Here is a 17435-nt window from a genome sequence, read left to right as displayed (position 1 = left end):
ACTGCCATATGCCAGCAATAACATGACTTTTAGGAGGAGACAGTATTGCACAAACTCAGAGGAATATAGTATTTCAAGACAGAAAGGAGACTAATGAGACACAGATAGATAATATAGATGATTGTTGCTGGGATGAGTCAGTGTATTATGATTGATTCATTCAAAGTGTTTATTTATTGAGTCCATCAGTAACGATCAGCTCCAAATGCAAAAACCTCACTGATCCATCTATCGGCATTGCTAAAGTACGATATTACTAAATGTTTTACAGAAGAAATAAACTTTCACTTGAAACAGGGGAAAGCCTACTAAAAAAATGACGCATCATTTTAACAAATGTTGTAAAAATACGCATTACATGATAGCAGACGGACACACAATTCTGGTCGGGACATTTTTGAAACGCTACATGACAGCTACAGTCGTTTCTATCTGAGCCCTCAGTCAATGTTTTTTTTTTTTTTTTCTGATATTCAAAATGGGAATGAAATGACCAACAGTTTCATGGATGTCTTACGCCACAAGAGAAAAACAGCTCATGTTGTAAACAACTGAATTGGATCTCATATAGACTCCAAAGGTGAAGAGAAGCTTCTTATGGCTTAAATATGTTTGAGTTCAATGCAAGTCTCATCTTCTTCCTTCATTTTGGGAATGGTTTGTGTGCTAATATCCAACCCGTTCAAAGAAATCATGTTCATGGTGTCATTTAGTCTGTTCTGCTCGTTCATTTCTTCAGTTTCAGCCTTGACTTCCTGTTCCTCCTCAGTTCTTTTGAGTGTGGTGGTCTTGTCCGTCCAGCCCTGCTGGCTCTCTTGTCTGTATTTGAGGATCTGACTGCAGCACTGATGCTGCTCCCCCTGTCGACCCGATATGAGGTCATGGCTGTTGAAGAAGCCACGGATCATGTGTTTGGGCAGGTCCAGTTGAGCTGACAAGGTGTGGACCGCCTCCTCGTCTGGGTTGAGGCCCACATCTTGGATGAAGCTCTGCAAAATGCCCAAGGCTTCATGGGGGACATGTTGGACCTCACCGCTAGGATCAGCTTCGGCACAACTCCCGAACCCGTCACCATCTTCATCCTTCAAATTGGGGAACGCTACTTGTAGCTTTTCCTTGATCGTCGCTTCCTTTTTGCTTTCTCCACCTTCATCTCCTTCACTTAATGGACTTTCGGCATGATCCACTTTCATTGGATAGTTCCAGTCCATACCAAAACTGTCTCCTCCTCCTCCTCCCTCAACAAAGTCCTCGTCATTGCTATGGCCGTGGCCTTGCACACCGGCTCTCAAAAGTCCCCAGTTGCCCCCGTTCTCCATCTCAGCGGGTGATGCGGTGCACGGTTGCCGTGGAGACAAATGAGGTCCTGCTTGTGGATGCAAGGGTTGGTGAGGTTGCAGATGGTGTTGCTGAGACAGGAGAGGGTTGCGTTGATACTAGGGGAGGAAGAAAGTATAGTTTTGTTTTTAGGTTTAACCTTGCTCGAGGTCCACGCTGTGATTACATCTAATTATAAAATAGCGCCTACGTGTTTTTGCCACCTTACCAATACATTTTCATTGCCGAGTAGAGCTCGTCTCTCGGTGCAATTCTGCGCAGGGGCGTTTATGCTCTCCTGTTCGTAAATTGCATCTCTTTCAGTCTGTGGCAGGCTCAAGAAACGACGAATGGTGCTCAAGTTATCCCACAGCGTTCGGTTCTCCGGACTGGGATCTTCCTTCCAACGAAGTAGCTCGCACAACCAGCCCTGTGGAACAGACCCAACATACATCGTTTCCTGTTAATCAGCTCCATAAAATGACTTTCCTAAGCACGCGCAGACTGAAAGAAATTCACAAATTCTATAGCGCAGTTGTGACACACAAAAAACATGGCTGCTGCCCAACACTAGCATACAATGCTATCCAGATGCACAGGGGAAGATATGACAGAAAAGATCCGCCTGCCAAATAGCCGGTTAATACACGGAGAGAAAGAGGGAGGAAGAGAGAAAGGGTGAGGTCAATAGAAGTATCAATAGCATAAAAGAGAAGAGAAAAAGAACCTAAGGGGTGTCGGACCCCCCCCCGCTTTTGCCACCATGCCTGGCGAATGACCTCTATGCGTCTTGATGACAGAAGACAATAACGCTGGAGGAGAGGGGAAAAAGGAAGGAGAGAATATTCCTTTCATTCCACAGCGGGAAATTATCCTCTAAACAAAAGCAATAACAAGCTTATGGGGCTGCCATAAAATAGGAGAACAATAAACATTCATGCTTGTGTGTGCGTGTGTTTCAGTAGAGCGCATATATGAACGTAAATAAGCAGAATGTGCGACTATTAAAGTGATTATTTTCAACACAATTACAATCAGACGCGCTAATGATGGTTTTCTATACAGTACTGCGGCCACATTCTGGTCTTTCAAATAATATTGATACCTGACTCTTGGATGCGGCCACCTTGGCGAACAAAGCCTGAGACACCTTAGCTCGTCTCATTTCGTGCTGAATCTCTTCATAGATGGTGGAGCTGACGTTGAGAACGCAACGGTCTGTTGTGACCGGTGACAGTCTGGCCTGCAGGGAGAAACAAAAAAAGGTTGCGCAATCGTTCGTTTTGATGCATTTGCAAATTAGACCGGTCACCGATTTGTATTGACTCGTGAATGTATGCACCTTCTTCGAGTTCATTTTTGGTCACAGAAAATAGCTTGAGTAAGTTTGACTCAAGGCCAATTTGTATGTGCGTTGTTCACTGATTTGAAAAAGCACTTATTTCACATATAATTGGCGGTTGCCATGGCGAGAGAGCCGGGGAGTGGGCAGCCTCAACTGAATCAGGCTAAGTGAGCATTAGAAAGTGATGATCATCTGGATCAAGGTCTTGTCTTAAGTGGATGTTAGCAGAGTGTAAGTTAGATTTTTTTTTTTTTTTGGGTCATTTGATTCTATTCATGGTGAGATTTAGTGCAGGCAAGAATCAGACCTTTGGCTGACATAAATGAAAGTCATTATTTTTTGTGTACAATAGGAATAAAAAAAAAAAAAACTTTGGGTTATTTCTACGCTTAACTGAAATATTAACATACATACAACATTCAAAAAGCAAGCCTGCAGAATAGTAATGTATGCGCATTGCAGCGGCACACATAAATAAAAATAATAAGCCCAGAGTAGAGCAATTTTTGTGCAAAGTATTGGCATAATTACTGTGCAATCTATTTCCGAGTTCTTTCAATTGTGAGACCTGAGTGCATCTCGGGGGGGTGTTGTTGCAGCCGGGTGTGAATCCAGTCAGGATTCGCTCTCTCTCCTCCTGGTAGAAGCGATCTCGTTCCGCCTCGGGCAGCTGCAGGAAGCCGTGCATGGCCCGCAGGTTGACCAGGAGGGACTGCGAGGCAGTTTTTGGGTCCTCCTCCTTTCGTAGAATCTCTGAGAGTAGGCCCTGGTCAATAATGAATCACGTTTTGTTCATTTGTGTAAAAAAGACACATTTCAAGTTTTGCATTGGCGTGAAAAGAAAAGCTCTCCATATTCATCTCGGCCTTAGTATTTCAAAGCCGCGCATGGTTGTGAGCCAGCCGCACGCTCGCATTATTCCGGGTCTATATGCGTAAGCCGTCAAACCCCATGCGCACATTCGAGGGATTTAGTTCCTGGAAAATAAGTTGGGAGGAAACCGACTTCCAAGTCGTATCATCCTCAGATTGAGCCTCCAACCTCTGCCTCGCTAACAGAGTGGAGTGTAAAGATGACAAACGATCCCTCCGCTTCTCCGTGGCATCTTGGAATAATGCCAACTTGTACGGACGACGCTTGGGAACCCTGGAGCTGGCATTCGGGAAATACGGGCACGGATAATAGCTTGCTCTGCTTATTGTGATGAAAATGATAATGATGATAATAATATTAACAAGGCTCCTTTGAGCCCCATTTCTCTGGGAGTGCCGCTGAATGTAAAGTGGCCTCAGCTAATGTGGCATTTTAATATTAGAGGCGATGTGAGATTTGGCAATGAAGAGGGGTAGAGGAAAAAAAGATTAAAAAAAAGACTGATTGACAATTAAAAGGTCAAATGAATAGAAACACTTTGGCGAGTGAAAAGGAAGAAGAGGTGGAGAAGGAGAAAGGATTTCTCCAAGGGCTTGTGATTAGGTAGCCAGCAGCTGCTCCAGTGTTGGCACCAGATTTTTGCTGCAGAGAGCTGGCACAACCATGCTCGCACATGCAAATGGAGGAGAGAGGGGGGGCATTGCGGCAAAGGCCACGCCAAAATGCTAGCCAAGTGCTACAGTTCAACTCTGACAGGACAGTGAGAATGAGAAGATAGCTACAAAAAAGTAGCATTGCGTATTATTAGCATTATTATCAATTGGGAGACAATGACATCATCAAAAGTTGCATACCTGGGTCCTGTTAAAAGCCACTCGAGCAAAGACGGCTTGAGAAATTGCCGCTCTTTTCATTTCTTCCCGCACGTTGTGGTAGATGTCATTGGGCACATCGACCGACGTCAGACACGACCCGGCCGACGTCTGCTGCTGCGGCGGCCCGGCTGGAGGAGATCCGTCCGGGCCGCACTGGGGCTGCTGGGGATCGGGCGCCTTGGGGAAGACCTTGGCGGGAGCCCTCCCTGCAGACGTGTGGTTGAGATACTGTTGTGAGGCCGGCGAGAGCCCCTGTCCTGCTAGCATGAGGCGTACGGCGTATTGCTGGTTGAGAAGTTGAGTCATGACTTGCTGCTGGGGTCTGCTGAGAGTCTGGTTTAGTAAACCAGAGTTGCAAATGGTGTGAGGGGCCGCCCCAGCCACCATGTTGGCCATTCCGCCATGGAGGTAAAGGAGGCTGGAGCTCTGATCGGATGGGCTGCCGTTGAGGGGCTGCTGAGTGGTGGGAATATGGGACGACTTGTCTGGCAAACTGTCCATCTCTGGTGAAGAAAGGATAGATACTATTCATCGATTGCACCCCCCCCCCCCCTTTTCCGTTTCCTCCAGAATGGCATCCACGTTGTACACCACTATTGCAGAGTGACTTACTGTTGCATTTGGTGGTCTTGAAGTGTTTATACCATCGTCCAAACTCCTGACATTTGGCCGTCGAGACGTTGGCGTAGTAGGTGCAATTGACTATGGACGAGATCATACTCTGAAAGGGTCAAAGGGCAATGGACATATTGGATATTAATGAACTGATGTCTGTTGTATTGAGAAAAAAAAAGAGCATATTGCATGCCAGCATGTAATCAGAGGTCATGTGAGACATCTCTCTCACTCTCTCGTTTCTTTCTCTCGCTCTATCTCACACACACGTTTTCCCGCAAGACCATCCTGCGCAATCTTTACATCTGATTACACCTTTCATCTTCTCATATTTATTTTAATCTGTGTCTTGCAATCAGGCAGGGGGGGTAAAGAGAGAGAGGGAGGGAGGACTTGGTTCATTTCAGATCTTATCAACTGAGATGGAAAGAATATAAGGAAGATCGGAGATAGTGAGCAATTTCTCTTATCTTACTTGTCCTACCCCTAAAGGAAATAAACGATTAAGTTGATAATGACGGCTATCCGTAGTTGTGTTTGCAGTTGGGGAATGTTGTGTTTAAAAAAAAAAATGGTTGGTCTAAGTCAGAGATAGTCATCTCACTCCCTCGTACCTTATCTGGCTTCACATCTGGACTTTCTGTCTAACTATTGGCCCACACAGTCTGTTTGTGTGTGTGTGTGTGTGTGTGTGTGTTAGACCTGAGATAGAGGACACTCCTTGGCCAATGAACTCTGATTCATGTCCTTGAGAAGTTCCTTCAATGAGTTCCGAACTGTAGAGTGCGTCCACTGCTCTGCTGGCAGGTCTTCCAGTCTGGGCCAGCTAGACAAGGAACATCATTTATGTGTGTTGATATAAGCAAATAGCAAAAAGCTGGCGTGCACATAAACAGGACCGGGAGTTTGATGTACCATTGCAGTTGTATTTTAAGGGTGATAACATGGTGGACATCTTGGAGCATCTCAGCCACTGTGGCATCTGGAGCATCTGTCACACTAGAAAGAGGCAGTGGGTTCCACCTGCCCACCTGGATCAAACCTGACACACAAACATGGCCGACTATGTAGTAGTACCTTCTTATTTGTTTATATCTTGATCTCGAGTCTGTAATGTACGGATGGGCAAAAGTGCCCAAAAAACATAAATAAATCCACTGACATGTTTAATTAAAAATGTAATTAAATAATTAAATGTTGCAGTTAGTAATGATGGGATTAAATAAATTAATGTGTTCTGAAATCTATCGATTATTTTTTTTTTAAAATAAATGAAACATTTAATTAATAACACATCTATTTAATTATTGAATGGCACATTTATAATATATTTAGAAAATACTTGAAGGTTTCTCCTACTTTCTGCTTCTTACTTTTTGCTTGCAAGTCACCAACAGTCCCCACTGCAAAAAATATTTTTTTATTGTAATCATAATTAGTATTACCAGTATAATCCCCCTTGTCTTTTTTTTATTTTTTTATTTTTTTACATTAAGCAGATGGTTGTAATTTCTAATGTTTAAATAAAGACGCTATCTTTGGATAAAGATTTGTAATTCATGTAAGATCTCAGATCCAAATTTGTACCTTTGGCCTGAGCAGCAGAGCTGTGTGAATAGCCCAATGTGAGCAGGGCCATTTCGATGAGCTGGTTGAAGAGCAGGTCTCTCTTGATCAGAACAAATTCGGCATGGTCTTCTTTCCTCTCGCCCTCCGCTGGACTTTCCATGTGCTCCACCACACAGAAGACAGGCAGCAAGCTTCCTGACGTGGCAGGAGAGAATAGAATGCAACTGGAATTAAAGTCATCCTTTATTTGAGAAAATGCTGAACAGTCCAAACTGATTTTACCTCTTGGCTGATTAGAGTTCTTGTGCTGATGCTTCCCCGCCGTAGTTTTCTGGACCAGATAAGGATTTTTAGTCCCGGGACTGGCTTGCTTGCTCCTCTCTTGCACTGTGCATCCAACTCCATGTTGCTCCAGACGGGCCATCTTGGCAGAAGGGGGCCTTGGGTCTGCATTGAGATCGGCGCCCTCTGGTTTCTTGGCTCCATGACACAGTGGGTCCATCTGTGGAGTCACGCTTCATAGACAAAGTCGTTTGGAGTGAGTGGACCAGGACTTTTGATTGAGCCTGAGCTGCATTGTATTGATGGTCCCTATGCATGCATTCCATTAGGCATTAAAGGTTCATATCCATATTAATAATGCAATTTTCCACAACAAACCAGCTTTCGCGCAAGCGACGGCAATTCTACAGCACGCTCAAAATAATGCGCTCTTAGCCCCACGTTCCATATGTTATTCTTCAAAGTTTAGTCGGAACCAACCAGTTTAAGTCGCAAGAAAGGACCCCCTAATATCGAGAGAATTCTTAAACGTCGACGCACTGAGCGAGCGTCCAAGTAGTTTTCACGTACCTCCAAACACCCTCCTCATTGCTCCGTTCATCCACTCGGCTCCTCGCCGTGGCGCGATGAGAATTTGCAGGCGATGAGAATCTGCTTCCGTGCCGAGAACAATACGCGATAGACGCTCAGGCTGCAGTCTCTTATCTTATTTATAGGCGTGCGTGCACGGCCAGTTGTTTTGCTGGTTTCTCCTCCAAAGACCACAGTGCATGCTCGCCGGTAGGGAGGGAGGGAGGGCGGAAAAGGGGGAGGGGGAGAAAGAGAGAGAGAGAGAGAGGGAGGGAGAGAGAGTGAGAGACGCACACACCAGCTGCATTAACATATGGTGTAATAATGAATTCACTAGCGCGCCCCATAAATGTATTAAATGTGACAATTGCGCATAAATCTATTTATTAAATCCTACAGCATGCTGTGCACGCTCGTCCATATTATTGGCTTTAGGGTATTGGAGCTCTCCATGGTAACAAAGTGGATGAGAAACAAAGGTTGACTGTCATTAACTTGCTGACATGGTAATGTTGTTGATAAAGCAGCCATATTTTTTTTTTATTGCTTCATTTTACCCACAGAAGCAGTCGTTGATTACATTATTGGCAGTATTAATGGTCTACTTACTTGTATTTCATGATAGTACTATATTCTTAGTAAAAAAAAAAGAAGTCATGGTTGGCAAAATATCCCTGTTTATATGTAGCCCTTCTTGCCTCCATCGTCTTGCTATTTTATTACCGTCTTGATCTGTTGTCAATGAGGCTGGCACGCTAAATGATAATTAAGGCCATTACACGCTCACTGAGCCTGTTACCAGCGCATGGCACCGAACGCAGAACACCTCATCCCGGGAGACACCGAACTATTCACACAGTCGTGTATGGCTCTAAATTAGGTTAGAGTTTCATTGCATTGGCTAATAATGCGATGCGGTGATGTAGTCATGATATACTTGGTGAGCCCAGTGAGCTGCTTTTATCAAAAGCAGTGATAGAATCGTGTCAATCTGGTCTCGTCAAAGCACATCAACTTTATGTGTTGCTTTACAGTCCAATTTTTATCTTCTCTGACAGTTTGTGCCATCCAGTCAGCTTCTGCTTATACGTCACAAGTAAGACAATTTCTCAAAGAGACATTCATTTTGGATTGCAAACGCATCCATCAAACGCAATTAATGTAGCGGTCCTCAAATGACAAATTTGGTCGTTTATGGCGCAGGTGAAGCATCACTGCTGTCTGTTTTAATTGCATTCAATGACACGTTTTGGATTTTCTCTTTGTGCTCGGTTGGCCTTACGGAACCTCACCCCCGGCCGCTTGACTCATACCACTTTACATGGATCTCGTACTGCAAGTGTTTGTGCAATTTTGAGCCTGAAGTCTGCTTGAACTTATTTAAGGTGATTTATGAATCACAGCCTTGAAGTGCACAGTGACTCAGTCGTAAGAAATGATTTGATAACAGTGGTGGGAAGTAACAAAGCACAGATACGTTGTGGCTCTAAGTAGACTTTTCACTTATATATATTTATTTATGTATTTATTCATGTATTCATATATTCATTTATTTATGTATGTATTCATTTATTTATTCATGTATTCATTAACTTATTCATTTATACATTTATTCATGTATTCATTTATCTATCTATTTATTTATTCAAAATGTTTTATTTATTCATAACAGTAACTAGAGTGTAGGGCCCCCTCCGCGGAATACTTCTCCATGTATTACATCCTTAAGACGCTTCTCGTTTATGTCCGCTAGAGGGCGGTGTTGTGTCTCTCCTGATCACGTTTGAGCTTTTATTATAGCCACCAACGTTTGAGCGTTTATTATAACCACCAAGTGGCGCACACAACTTGCTTTTGTGTCAACCTGGACTGGTGTGTTTGCTTAAAAAGAGAGTGATGTTGACAGTCACACTATCAACACAAATATATTCAAAAGCCATCCATCTGTCTCGAAAGGAAGTGCTTCAATGGGGTCAACTCCGTTCATGAATTTCTGTATCTAAAATATTGCTTCGTAATAAAACACAATTTCGAATCAGTTGTAGACTACAATATCTGCTTGAACTTCCTACACTTTGAGCTTCTGTCCTAATATTGGACACTTATTAGGTACCCCTGACATACTAATTCAAACTCAGCCATATTTTACAGTGACCGACTCAGCCTTTATATTGAGACCAAAGTGCCCCGTATGATGGATATCTTAGTTGGATTTCAAGCAGAAAGTAATTTTACAGACACGTTTTTGCTCGCCACTTGGGATGTGTGCGCAAGCTGAGAAAAGTGAGAGTGATCCATGTCTCCCACCATTGCACGCTGGCGACAGACGATCATTGAAGCCAGTGACAATAATGCCACCGCGCTGACAGGCAAGCCTCGCCCTGTCACGATCGTCCCCGCCCGGCTACTACCCGCCCCGCACCTGTGAGTCTCACCTCGGTTGTTCCTTTACGCACGCAATTGAGAAGTCCACTCCAGTCGCATCGGTGCGCGCCTTGTACGCGCAGCATGCAAACGTCGCATATGTGCTGAGTGGAGCGGAAAAGCGTGTTGTGCATTCAACTCCACAACCTTTAAAGGGTGCACTTCCCACGTTAGGACGACTTCTCTTTACTCACTTTGATGGGGACTTCGACATTAAGCAGGGAAAATGCCTGTGATGAAGGGATTACTAGCGCCGCAGAACACCTTTTTGGACACTATAGCGACGCGCTTTGATGGCACTCGTAAGTTCCCCCTTTTAATTGCATTTAAACGCATTCCGAGTGTTTCAGCATGTTCATCTTGTGACTTTTGGAATGTTATTCGATTATCCTGGCTGGGGTAATATAATAACATACTGGCTGGGACTATGTTAACGTGGTTAGGACTTCAGTGGTGACTTATTGTGGGGGTTTGCCAGCGTTTTGGTGTTGTTGAATTCATTGCCATATATTTGTTTAGAAAAATGTTTTTTCCCTTTAATATCTGCCAATTTTTACAATAGTTGATGCAAATATTAAATTTAAAAAAAATACAGCAGCCTATATCTAAGTATTACTTTTTAAACAATAATATGAAAGGTTTTTAGTACTGAATTTGCCTGACTCCAGCGCAGTCCACTTAGGTGCACTTCCCACTCGATGATGGTGTGAATGTGAGTGTGAATGGTTGTCTGTCACTGTGATGTGATTGACTCGCGACCAGTCTGTCTTTCACCTCCGTCCAGCTTGAATAAACAAACGATGGATAGATGGACGATCACTGAATAACTTCGTACTTGACAGGACTGCAGTTTGACCCTCAAAAAGTACTTTCCTACATCCGGCGTTGCGTGTCGTGAATCTGTTCAGGGTACAATGAGAAAACATGATGGCAGTCAAGAGTGAAATATCGGATTCACAAAGCTTGATCGAGGACATAAACGTTGTAAGAGATCAGCACCGCGGACAGCAACACACAACAAATGAATGCGACTCCTGGTCTTTATGTAAGATGACAATTGCTAAACATGATAGAACAAATATTCAGAAATATCCTAAATGCACTTGTATGAAATAAAAACATGTCACAGCAGTATTTCAAATTCCAAGTTGTCCCACTTGACCCCACCTATACCTCTGTGTATTCCCACCTTTATTTCTCCCTCCCACATTCCGCAATGACTCTACTGTACATGTGGCGCCATTACTTTTCTCACACTGGGGAATTGTTCTTGGTACCTAGAGCACATTAGTGTGTCAAGTTTTGTCCTTGAACGGGAAGGAAGGAAATTAACATTGGGCAACACGACCTTACCTGAAGCCCAAGAAGGCCAGAAACAACATGATACGTTGATGCTAGTCTTGAATTTTTATATGTATGTCATACTAATGGATAGTTTCTGAGATTTAGTCGCTTGAATATAAAATGTGTTTGGTGTAATGGAACCAGTGGAGACAATATTTTTACCACAAACTGTCATTACAATTATATTGAGAGCTGTGAAGCGACACTGATCACTCAGTGAAATAACGCTGATGAAGGTTGATGCTGAAATCTGTGTGAATGGGCGAGACACTTTAATTACCACTATTTTAGATTCCTTGCGGGATGCTTCTGTGAAGAGGATCACAGCTGAGTTGATCACAAATCAAAAGAACATTAGTCCGCCACTTCATGTATTCGTCATCATCAAGAAATAGTCACTAGCAGAGCTAGGATTTTTCAACCGCCCAAATTCTACTAAAAAAATGACAGAAAAATAATTAAAAAATCCCAAACTGGATATTTCAAGGGAGACCGATGCCCCCCGTAGCCTCCCCTTTAGCTCCGCCACTGGATACAGTATTCAAGTATAATTTTTTATTTTCGTACTCATTAATAATATTTGATCAAATATGTTTTTCCCTCAAAGGAATTGCTTTTCCACCTTTGACACGACAGTGTCCTGGCAAAAGTTACCTTTGAGTCCATTAATTAGCTGTATGTATTGCTCTTGGGTACCTGAGGGGACAGAAATCAACTCCAGGCGTAGCATTATTTCTGATAGCATAATGATTGGACTAAAAATCCTCTCCATGAAAGACGGTGAGAAGCAAACCTTTTACTGCTAATAACCTTATGGCACGCCACGGCTGTCACAAATCCACATACGATTACACGCCACTAATTATCGGAGATAGCGCTCAAATGCACATTGCCAGTGTGAAATAATCCTAAACGGAAGCCGTTAGGATGCAAATGTAAGTAAATGTCAGGCCGTTGGAATTATTGCTTTTCCGCAAAATCCAATTGCTTCTCCACGTGTCAGCGTCGCCGTTGTATTACGGCAATGGCATCAGCGGAGACGACCTGCCGCGAAGCAATAATGTCATTCGGTGGGGAGACGGAGTCCATATTAGACCCCCCTCCGGCCAAATCCAGCTGACACTTTGTTGTAATCGAGGCTTGAATAAAGTCTCCTGGAGTGTGCCTGGTGTGTGCGTACGCCACACCGGACCGCTTGTTGAGATCTTTATTTGATCACTCGGAGTCTGGCTTCCTCTTTTGCGACTACTTTCCTTGATAATTACTGGCAAAAATGCTTCAGAGAGCAGCGTGTTGCACGTTTACACTGAAGGCTGCTGCGTTTATGCGCCAACAACAGAGAGATGAAGTCGCCGAGGACCGAATAAGAAAGCCAGATCAGCACTTTGCTTGCGTGCGTCATAGGAAGTGGCTGTGAACGAGCTGGAAAGCTCATTTGTCTCTGTCTTTGAACAGAAGGCCACAGAAGAACAAGTCGAACTCTCCCATGATGAACTTTTCTTCAACGCGGCAACTCTAATGAAGTTGTGAATAAGATTCTGCGGGGATCCCATCCCACTTTCTAATGACCACTCCTTCCGTCCCTCAGATCAACGCGTAAAAACTCATCGGGGTATTTCGGACAATAAAGGAAACGATCTCCCTTAGATCCTAATGACTGAGATTGAGGTGTTACTGTCCCCGACCTTATGACCTGCACTCCAAAAAAAAAGTGTGAGCTCATTACTCAGTGTGAAATTTAATCCGTTTTTGTCATGAACTAGTGGACCTTATCAGTTTTTTCACAAGGCTGCCCATGGTCTGTGATGTCACTATGGTGTACCCCCTCCCCCCTTTTTTTTTTTGGTCTACAATTGGATGAAGCCAAATTGCAGGAAGGTAGATCCAAAGTCGGAAATAATGAGTGTAGTTATGAGCCAGCGAGGGCGTAATCAATCATGGTCGACTGTAGTGCTGCAATTGGGCCGAATTGGGCCGTCAGCTCCCATTTTCTCCCAATCCCACTTAACACTGAGCCTGGAATGGCGGATGGAATGGAGGTCCGTTTGAGCTTCGGACTCATTACCGCAGAGCACTATGTAAGGCTATCCTGACCTCATTCTTGAATTTGTTACCGTCATCAAACATTTATCTTATCAAGTGGTAAAGTGATATTGGAGATTGGGAGATTGAAATTCATTATTAAGCATCGTCTATATTTAAATATTTATGGGTGGAAGAGGTATAATTATAAATTTCTTTTTCTGGGATTGCCACATTGCCTACGGTCAGGTGGATTTCCAATAATAATAATCGCTAATGATATACCAAAGTATCGTAGTGTCCTCACTGTAAGGTCAGCAAACAGGATTATTAGTGTCCATTTAAGATGGATAAACTTCGGAATGAGAGTCGCTGCGGGCACGGTGTCTTGTTAAAGTGCCTAATTAGCAAGATTCCACCCTGAATCACCATGTCTAATGATCTGTCCGTAACCATCGGCAAACGTGGGTATCACCGGCGGAATTCTGGGGCGACTCGCACATTTTTAGCCTCAATTAATTGCTGGCAGAAAACGACTTGAGCGGCCTGAGAAAGACAGAAAATCTGCCAATGATTTTCGGCTGCCTTCTTTTTTGTAATCATTTCATTCGATTGTGTTGAGGAGCTTCAAGTAGTGCTTTGACGCCATGTGCTCCTGTCGGTTTAATAATGAATAGGCTAGCGACCACTAAAGCCGTCTAGTGCCAACCTCGCTTGTCAAGTTATTCCTCGCCGGTAACTTTGGCAGCTCTGGGATGACATTTTTTTTTTTCCCTGGGTACAATATGTGACTGCTCCGTATTACTTTCTGAGCGGCCGTCATGAATTCTCGCAGAAGAGCGAGAAGAAGTTCTCTTCCGTCACTCGGCCGTTCCCAAAGCCTCCACGTTGCATCCCCGTCTTTCATTATTGCTCCTCTCAAAGCTTCATCTCTCTCAACCTTTGCTCCCCCTTCACGTCAAAGCTCCCTTCGCCCTCATACGTCTGTCCCTCCTTTACTCCTCAGTGCGCTCCTCGTTCTCATCGTCCATCTTTTGCTCTTATATGACTTCTTTCGAACTATTCCTGTGCTTTAAATAGATTGAGTTACTTTTTATGCTGAAGTAGGAGTGGCCTAATGTGCATAATAATGCAGACAAGATAAATGTGGAACCTTCCTGTAGCGACACCTCCATTAGTTTGGAGAAGTTGCCCGGCAACAACTCGTAAATATAACGGTGGGTCCTTTTGGGCTGTTTGACTTTATTTATATATTGCATCATTTGAGCTGATAATTGAAAGTATCGCTCAAAAAGCCTCCCTTGTTCTTTCCTCCTTCCCTTCTCATTTCTGCTTCCATCTTGACTTTCTTTGCCTGTCCTGTGGGGCTTCCCTCAACAGCTGTCAGGCACTATTGTGAGCCTGATAGGAAATGATATATGGGCTTCCACACAGGAACAATTAGGTTAAAGAAATTCAGAGTGGAGGAGCAGTGAAGGAGGGAGAGTGTGTGGAAAATTGGAGATGATGAAGAGGCTGGAAAAGGGGAGGGGAGCAAAAACAAAGTCTGGTAAAGAGATGATTCAGGTCTTTTCTAAGTGAGAGGAAGTGGTCAAAGCAAATGCTCTCAGGTGGAAGGAAGGAAATAAATGATAAGGTGCTGCTGGAATTCCAACGCTAGAGAGAAAATGAGTAATTAGGCGGAGAGACACAAAAAGGGATGTCGCTGGGAGGAGGAGTTACATCGGGGCCTTCCGAGTCCGCCGGTCCTTTTGGACTTTGCTTACCGCTGACGGACGGGCCTGAGGGGCCTCACGACTGACAGCTGCTCCCAATGCAGCGAGCGCCTTTGACCATCTGTCTGGCCTGCCCGCGTATTGTTGCTGACAACACATTGGCGCTGTGGGCTCTGGTTTTCATTCCTTTATAAAGACCGCGGCTGTTTCCGTATATTTTCTCGCCATGAGGCGGTGCAGGTGTACCTAATTGTGTGTCCGCTGAGTTTATTAAAACAGGCCTGAGCAATATTTCTCATTTGTAAACAAGGCCGCCATCTTAACCTTTATTGCAACATATGAAAGGCCCGCTCGCCTAATCGTGACATCAATTCATATTTTGATAGAGTTCCCACAAGCGTGTCGAGTATTTGATGGAAAACAACCTCATGAGGGCCGCCGCCGCCGCCGCCACATACGAGGCCTTTTGTTCTCCACTTGCAATATACCCTCATCTAATCTGAGTGTAGGTGCTTTCCTTCAACAAAGCCTGACGTGCAACATAAAACGATTAAATAGCAGTGCTGTTGTGGGGGGGAGCAGAAAAATGAAATTACTCATGCAGAAAATAGAGTTTTGTAATGAAATTATGAGAACAAGTCATTTTGCAGGATGACTCGTGCCATGAATATTATCAGCAGGTGTGAACACTTTCATAGCATTGAATCTTTGATTGGAGTTTTTTTTTTCCCTCCACACAAATGAGAATATGAGAATATTTAACACACTCTGTATTTCCTTCCTCAGACAGTAATTTCATTCTGGCCAACGCTCAGGTGTCCAAAGGCTTCCCCATCGTCTACTGCTCGGATGGCTTCTGTGAGCTCACAAGCTTCTCCAGGGCCGAGGTCATGCAAAAGAGTTGCGCCTGTAAATTCCTCTACGGCCCCGAGACCAGCGAAAGTATCATCAGCAGCATCGACGATGCTCTGGAGGGACGCAAGGAGTTTAAGGATGAGATCATGTTTTATAGTAAGACAGGTAAGCTGTGAGGTTTCATATTCCAGTTGCACTAATACCGTAAATGCTAACTTTGCTAATTACGGCTGAAGAAAATGAGCTAATCCAACTGACTTTGGATGAGTTTGTCTCCACTTGTCACGTGGTTGTGCTCCACACTGGGTCTAATAAAAAAAAAAATAAATGTAGTCGGCAATTGAATCAACAATCCGTCACGGTGTCACATGACCTTAAAAGGCACATTTAGCAGATGGTGTTGCAAATTATGTGCAGTCACAGTTCTACTAATGCCGTCACAGATGTGCTTCTGCTAAGTCCTGCTTTGTTTTGCTTTTACAGTCACATTCTAAAATATGAACTATTTCTTATATCCAACTTTGTCATGTTTAAAAAAAAATGTAATTCCAAATTGAGCATCCGCTGTTTAATTTGTCACTATACGACACGGTTCCCCTTTTTTTTTTTTTACTGCTTTTGTCATCTCAGCTTGAAAGCAAAACATCAGCTAATTGTTATGCAGACGACACCCCGCTGTTCCCACCGCTACAACTCGCCTACCCGAGGATTCCAAGATTGTTGTCTTCGGCTATCCTCAAAATATCTGACGAAAAGGTGTGACACCGGTTTGACTTCTGAGCCAACTGTCCGCAAAAAAACATTATGTAAAATGTTTCCCTAAGTGCACAATTGCATTCAGACTGGCTGAGTTATCAGCAGGCGAGCAAGTGTGAGCGAGCGTGATGGGAGGAAACTCCATGGGAGATTCTCTTCATTTGCATTTCATTCCTATGCCTTGAGAAGACAAAAAAAAAAGTTTGCTGCCTTGTGTGGATCACACAGAACTAGCACAAGAAGTTTCAAAGTCCTGTAAATGATCTGTGATGATTTAACATTGAGTACGGATCTCACAAAGCTGCAGATGCTGACCTGGCTTTTCCTCTAAAAGCAATCTATTTAGCGAGAGATGCACTTTTCTCAAGGGGGGGGCAACTGTAAATGGGTTTAGTAATGTCTAGGACTCGCCATGTTAATAAGACTTTTTCTTTTTTTTTTTTACAGCGGTGCTCTTCTGGTGCCTGTTGGACATTGTACCGATTAAGAACGAAAAGGGGGACGTGGTGCTCTTTCTGGCTTCGTTCAAGGACATCACTGATATTAAAGCCAAAAGCATTCAAGAGGACAAGAAAGAAGGTCAGTGAATGCACGGAGGTGTTTTTTTTTTTTTATCATGCAAGAGGTGCAGACACCAGAAGAGGTAATAACTCTCTAACCTACCCAGAAAGTGCACTGTATTATTTTTGGGAAGAAGAAAAACAGTAATATAATCATCTTTGCCTTTCCCTCTATTGACCTTGATCCATTTAGAAGAAAATACATTTTTGGCCAAAGTTACTTTTCACCTCAAAAGGATGACACGAATGACATTGTGCTGAATTTCGGTCATCACGTGTGTGTTTACGTGTGTGTTTTTTCCTCGCCTGCATA

General features: G+C 43.6%; 2 protein-coding genes across 4 annotated transcripts in view; one reads left to right on the top strand and one right to left on the bottom strand.

Annotated features, from left to right (window-relative positions):
- The window catches only part of kcnh8 (potassium voltage-gated channel, subfamily H (eag-related), member 8), a 28359-nt gene that overhangs the window by 597 nt on the left and 10327 nt on the right, over positions 1 to 17435 (top strand). Inside the window, exons 1-3 of one of the 2 annotated variants that reach the window (XM_037264617.1) lie at positions 9862 to 10172; positions 15738 to 15971; positions 17010 to 17141. In XM_037264617.1, the coding sequence (XP_037120512.1) occupies positions 10097 to 10172; positions 15738 to 15971; positions 17010 to 17141 (442 nt within the window). In that variant the 5' untranslated portion in view covers positions 9862 to 10096. Of the gene's footprint in view, positions 1 to 9861; positions 10173 to 15737; positions 15972 to 17009; positions 17142 to 17435 lie in introns of those variants that run through there. The other variant, XM_037264618.1, reaches the window with a different exon arrangement.
- satb1a (SATB homeobox 1a) lies at positions 146 to 7674 on the bottom strand. 2 transcript variants are annotated; one of them, XM_037264624.1, is made up of 12 exons: positions 7447 to 7674; positions 6877 to 7109; positions 6613 to 6789; positions 6399 to 6428; positions 5941 to 6067; positions 5728 to 5851; positions 5023 to 5131; positions 4390 to 4913; positions 3231 to 3428; positions 2423 to 2560; positions 1547 to 1747; positions 146 to 1436 (listed from the first exon to the last, which is right to left on the bottom strand). In XM_037264624.1, exons 2-12 carry the CDS (start codon positions 7094 to 7096, stop codon positions 603 to 605), a joined length of 2682 nt encoding a protein of 893 aa, XP_037120519.1. In that variant the 5' UTR covers positions 7097 to 7109; positions 7447 to 7674; the 3' UTR covers positions 146 to 602. The 2 variants fall into 2 exon arrangements, with proteins under 2 accessions (XP_037120519.1, XP_037120520.1); XM_037264625.1 differs by lacking the exon at positions 6399 to 6428 and having other exon boundaries at positions 7447 to 7673.

The sequence above is a fragment of the Syngnathus acus genome, chromosome 11 (assembly GCF_901709675.1).
Source record: "Syngnathus acus chromosome 11, fSynAcu1.2, whole genome shotgun sequence".
In the NCBI taxonomy this organism is placed as follows: Eukaryota; Metazoa; Chordata; class Actinopteri; order Syngnathiformes; family Syngnathidae; genus Syngnathus; species Syngnathus acus.
The sequence above is the reverse complement of the archived record's forward strand: the minus strand, read 5'-3'. Positions and strand labels throughout refer to the sequence as shown.

Excerpts from the sequence above, each read along its gene's own strand:
- satb1a (XM_037264624.1), bottom strand. The coding sequence starts at position 7,096 with ATGGACCCACTGTGTCATGGAGCCAAGAAACCAGAGGGCGCCGATCTC. Across the intron at positions 6,790-6,876 it reads GAACTCTAATCAGCCAAGAG|GAAGCTTGCTGCCTGTCTTC; the intron begins GTAAAATCAGTT and ends CTGCCACGTCAG. Across the intron at positions 4,914-5,022 it reads CAAGACCACCAAATGCAACA|AGATGGACAGTTTGCCAGAC; the intron begins GTAAGTCACTCT and ends TTTCTTCACCAG.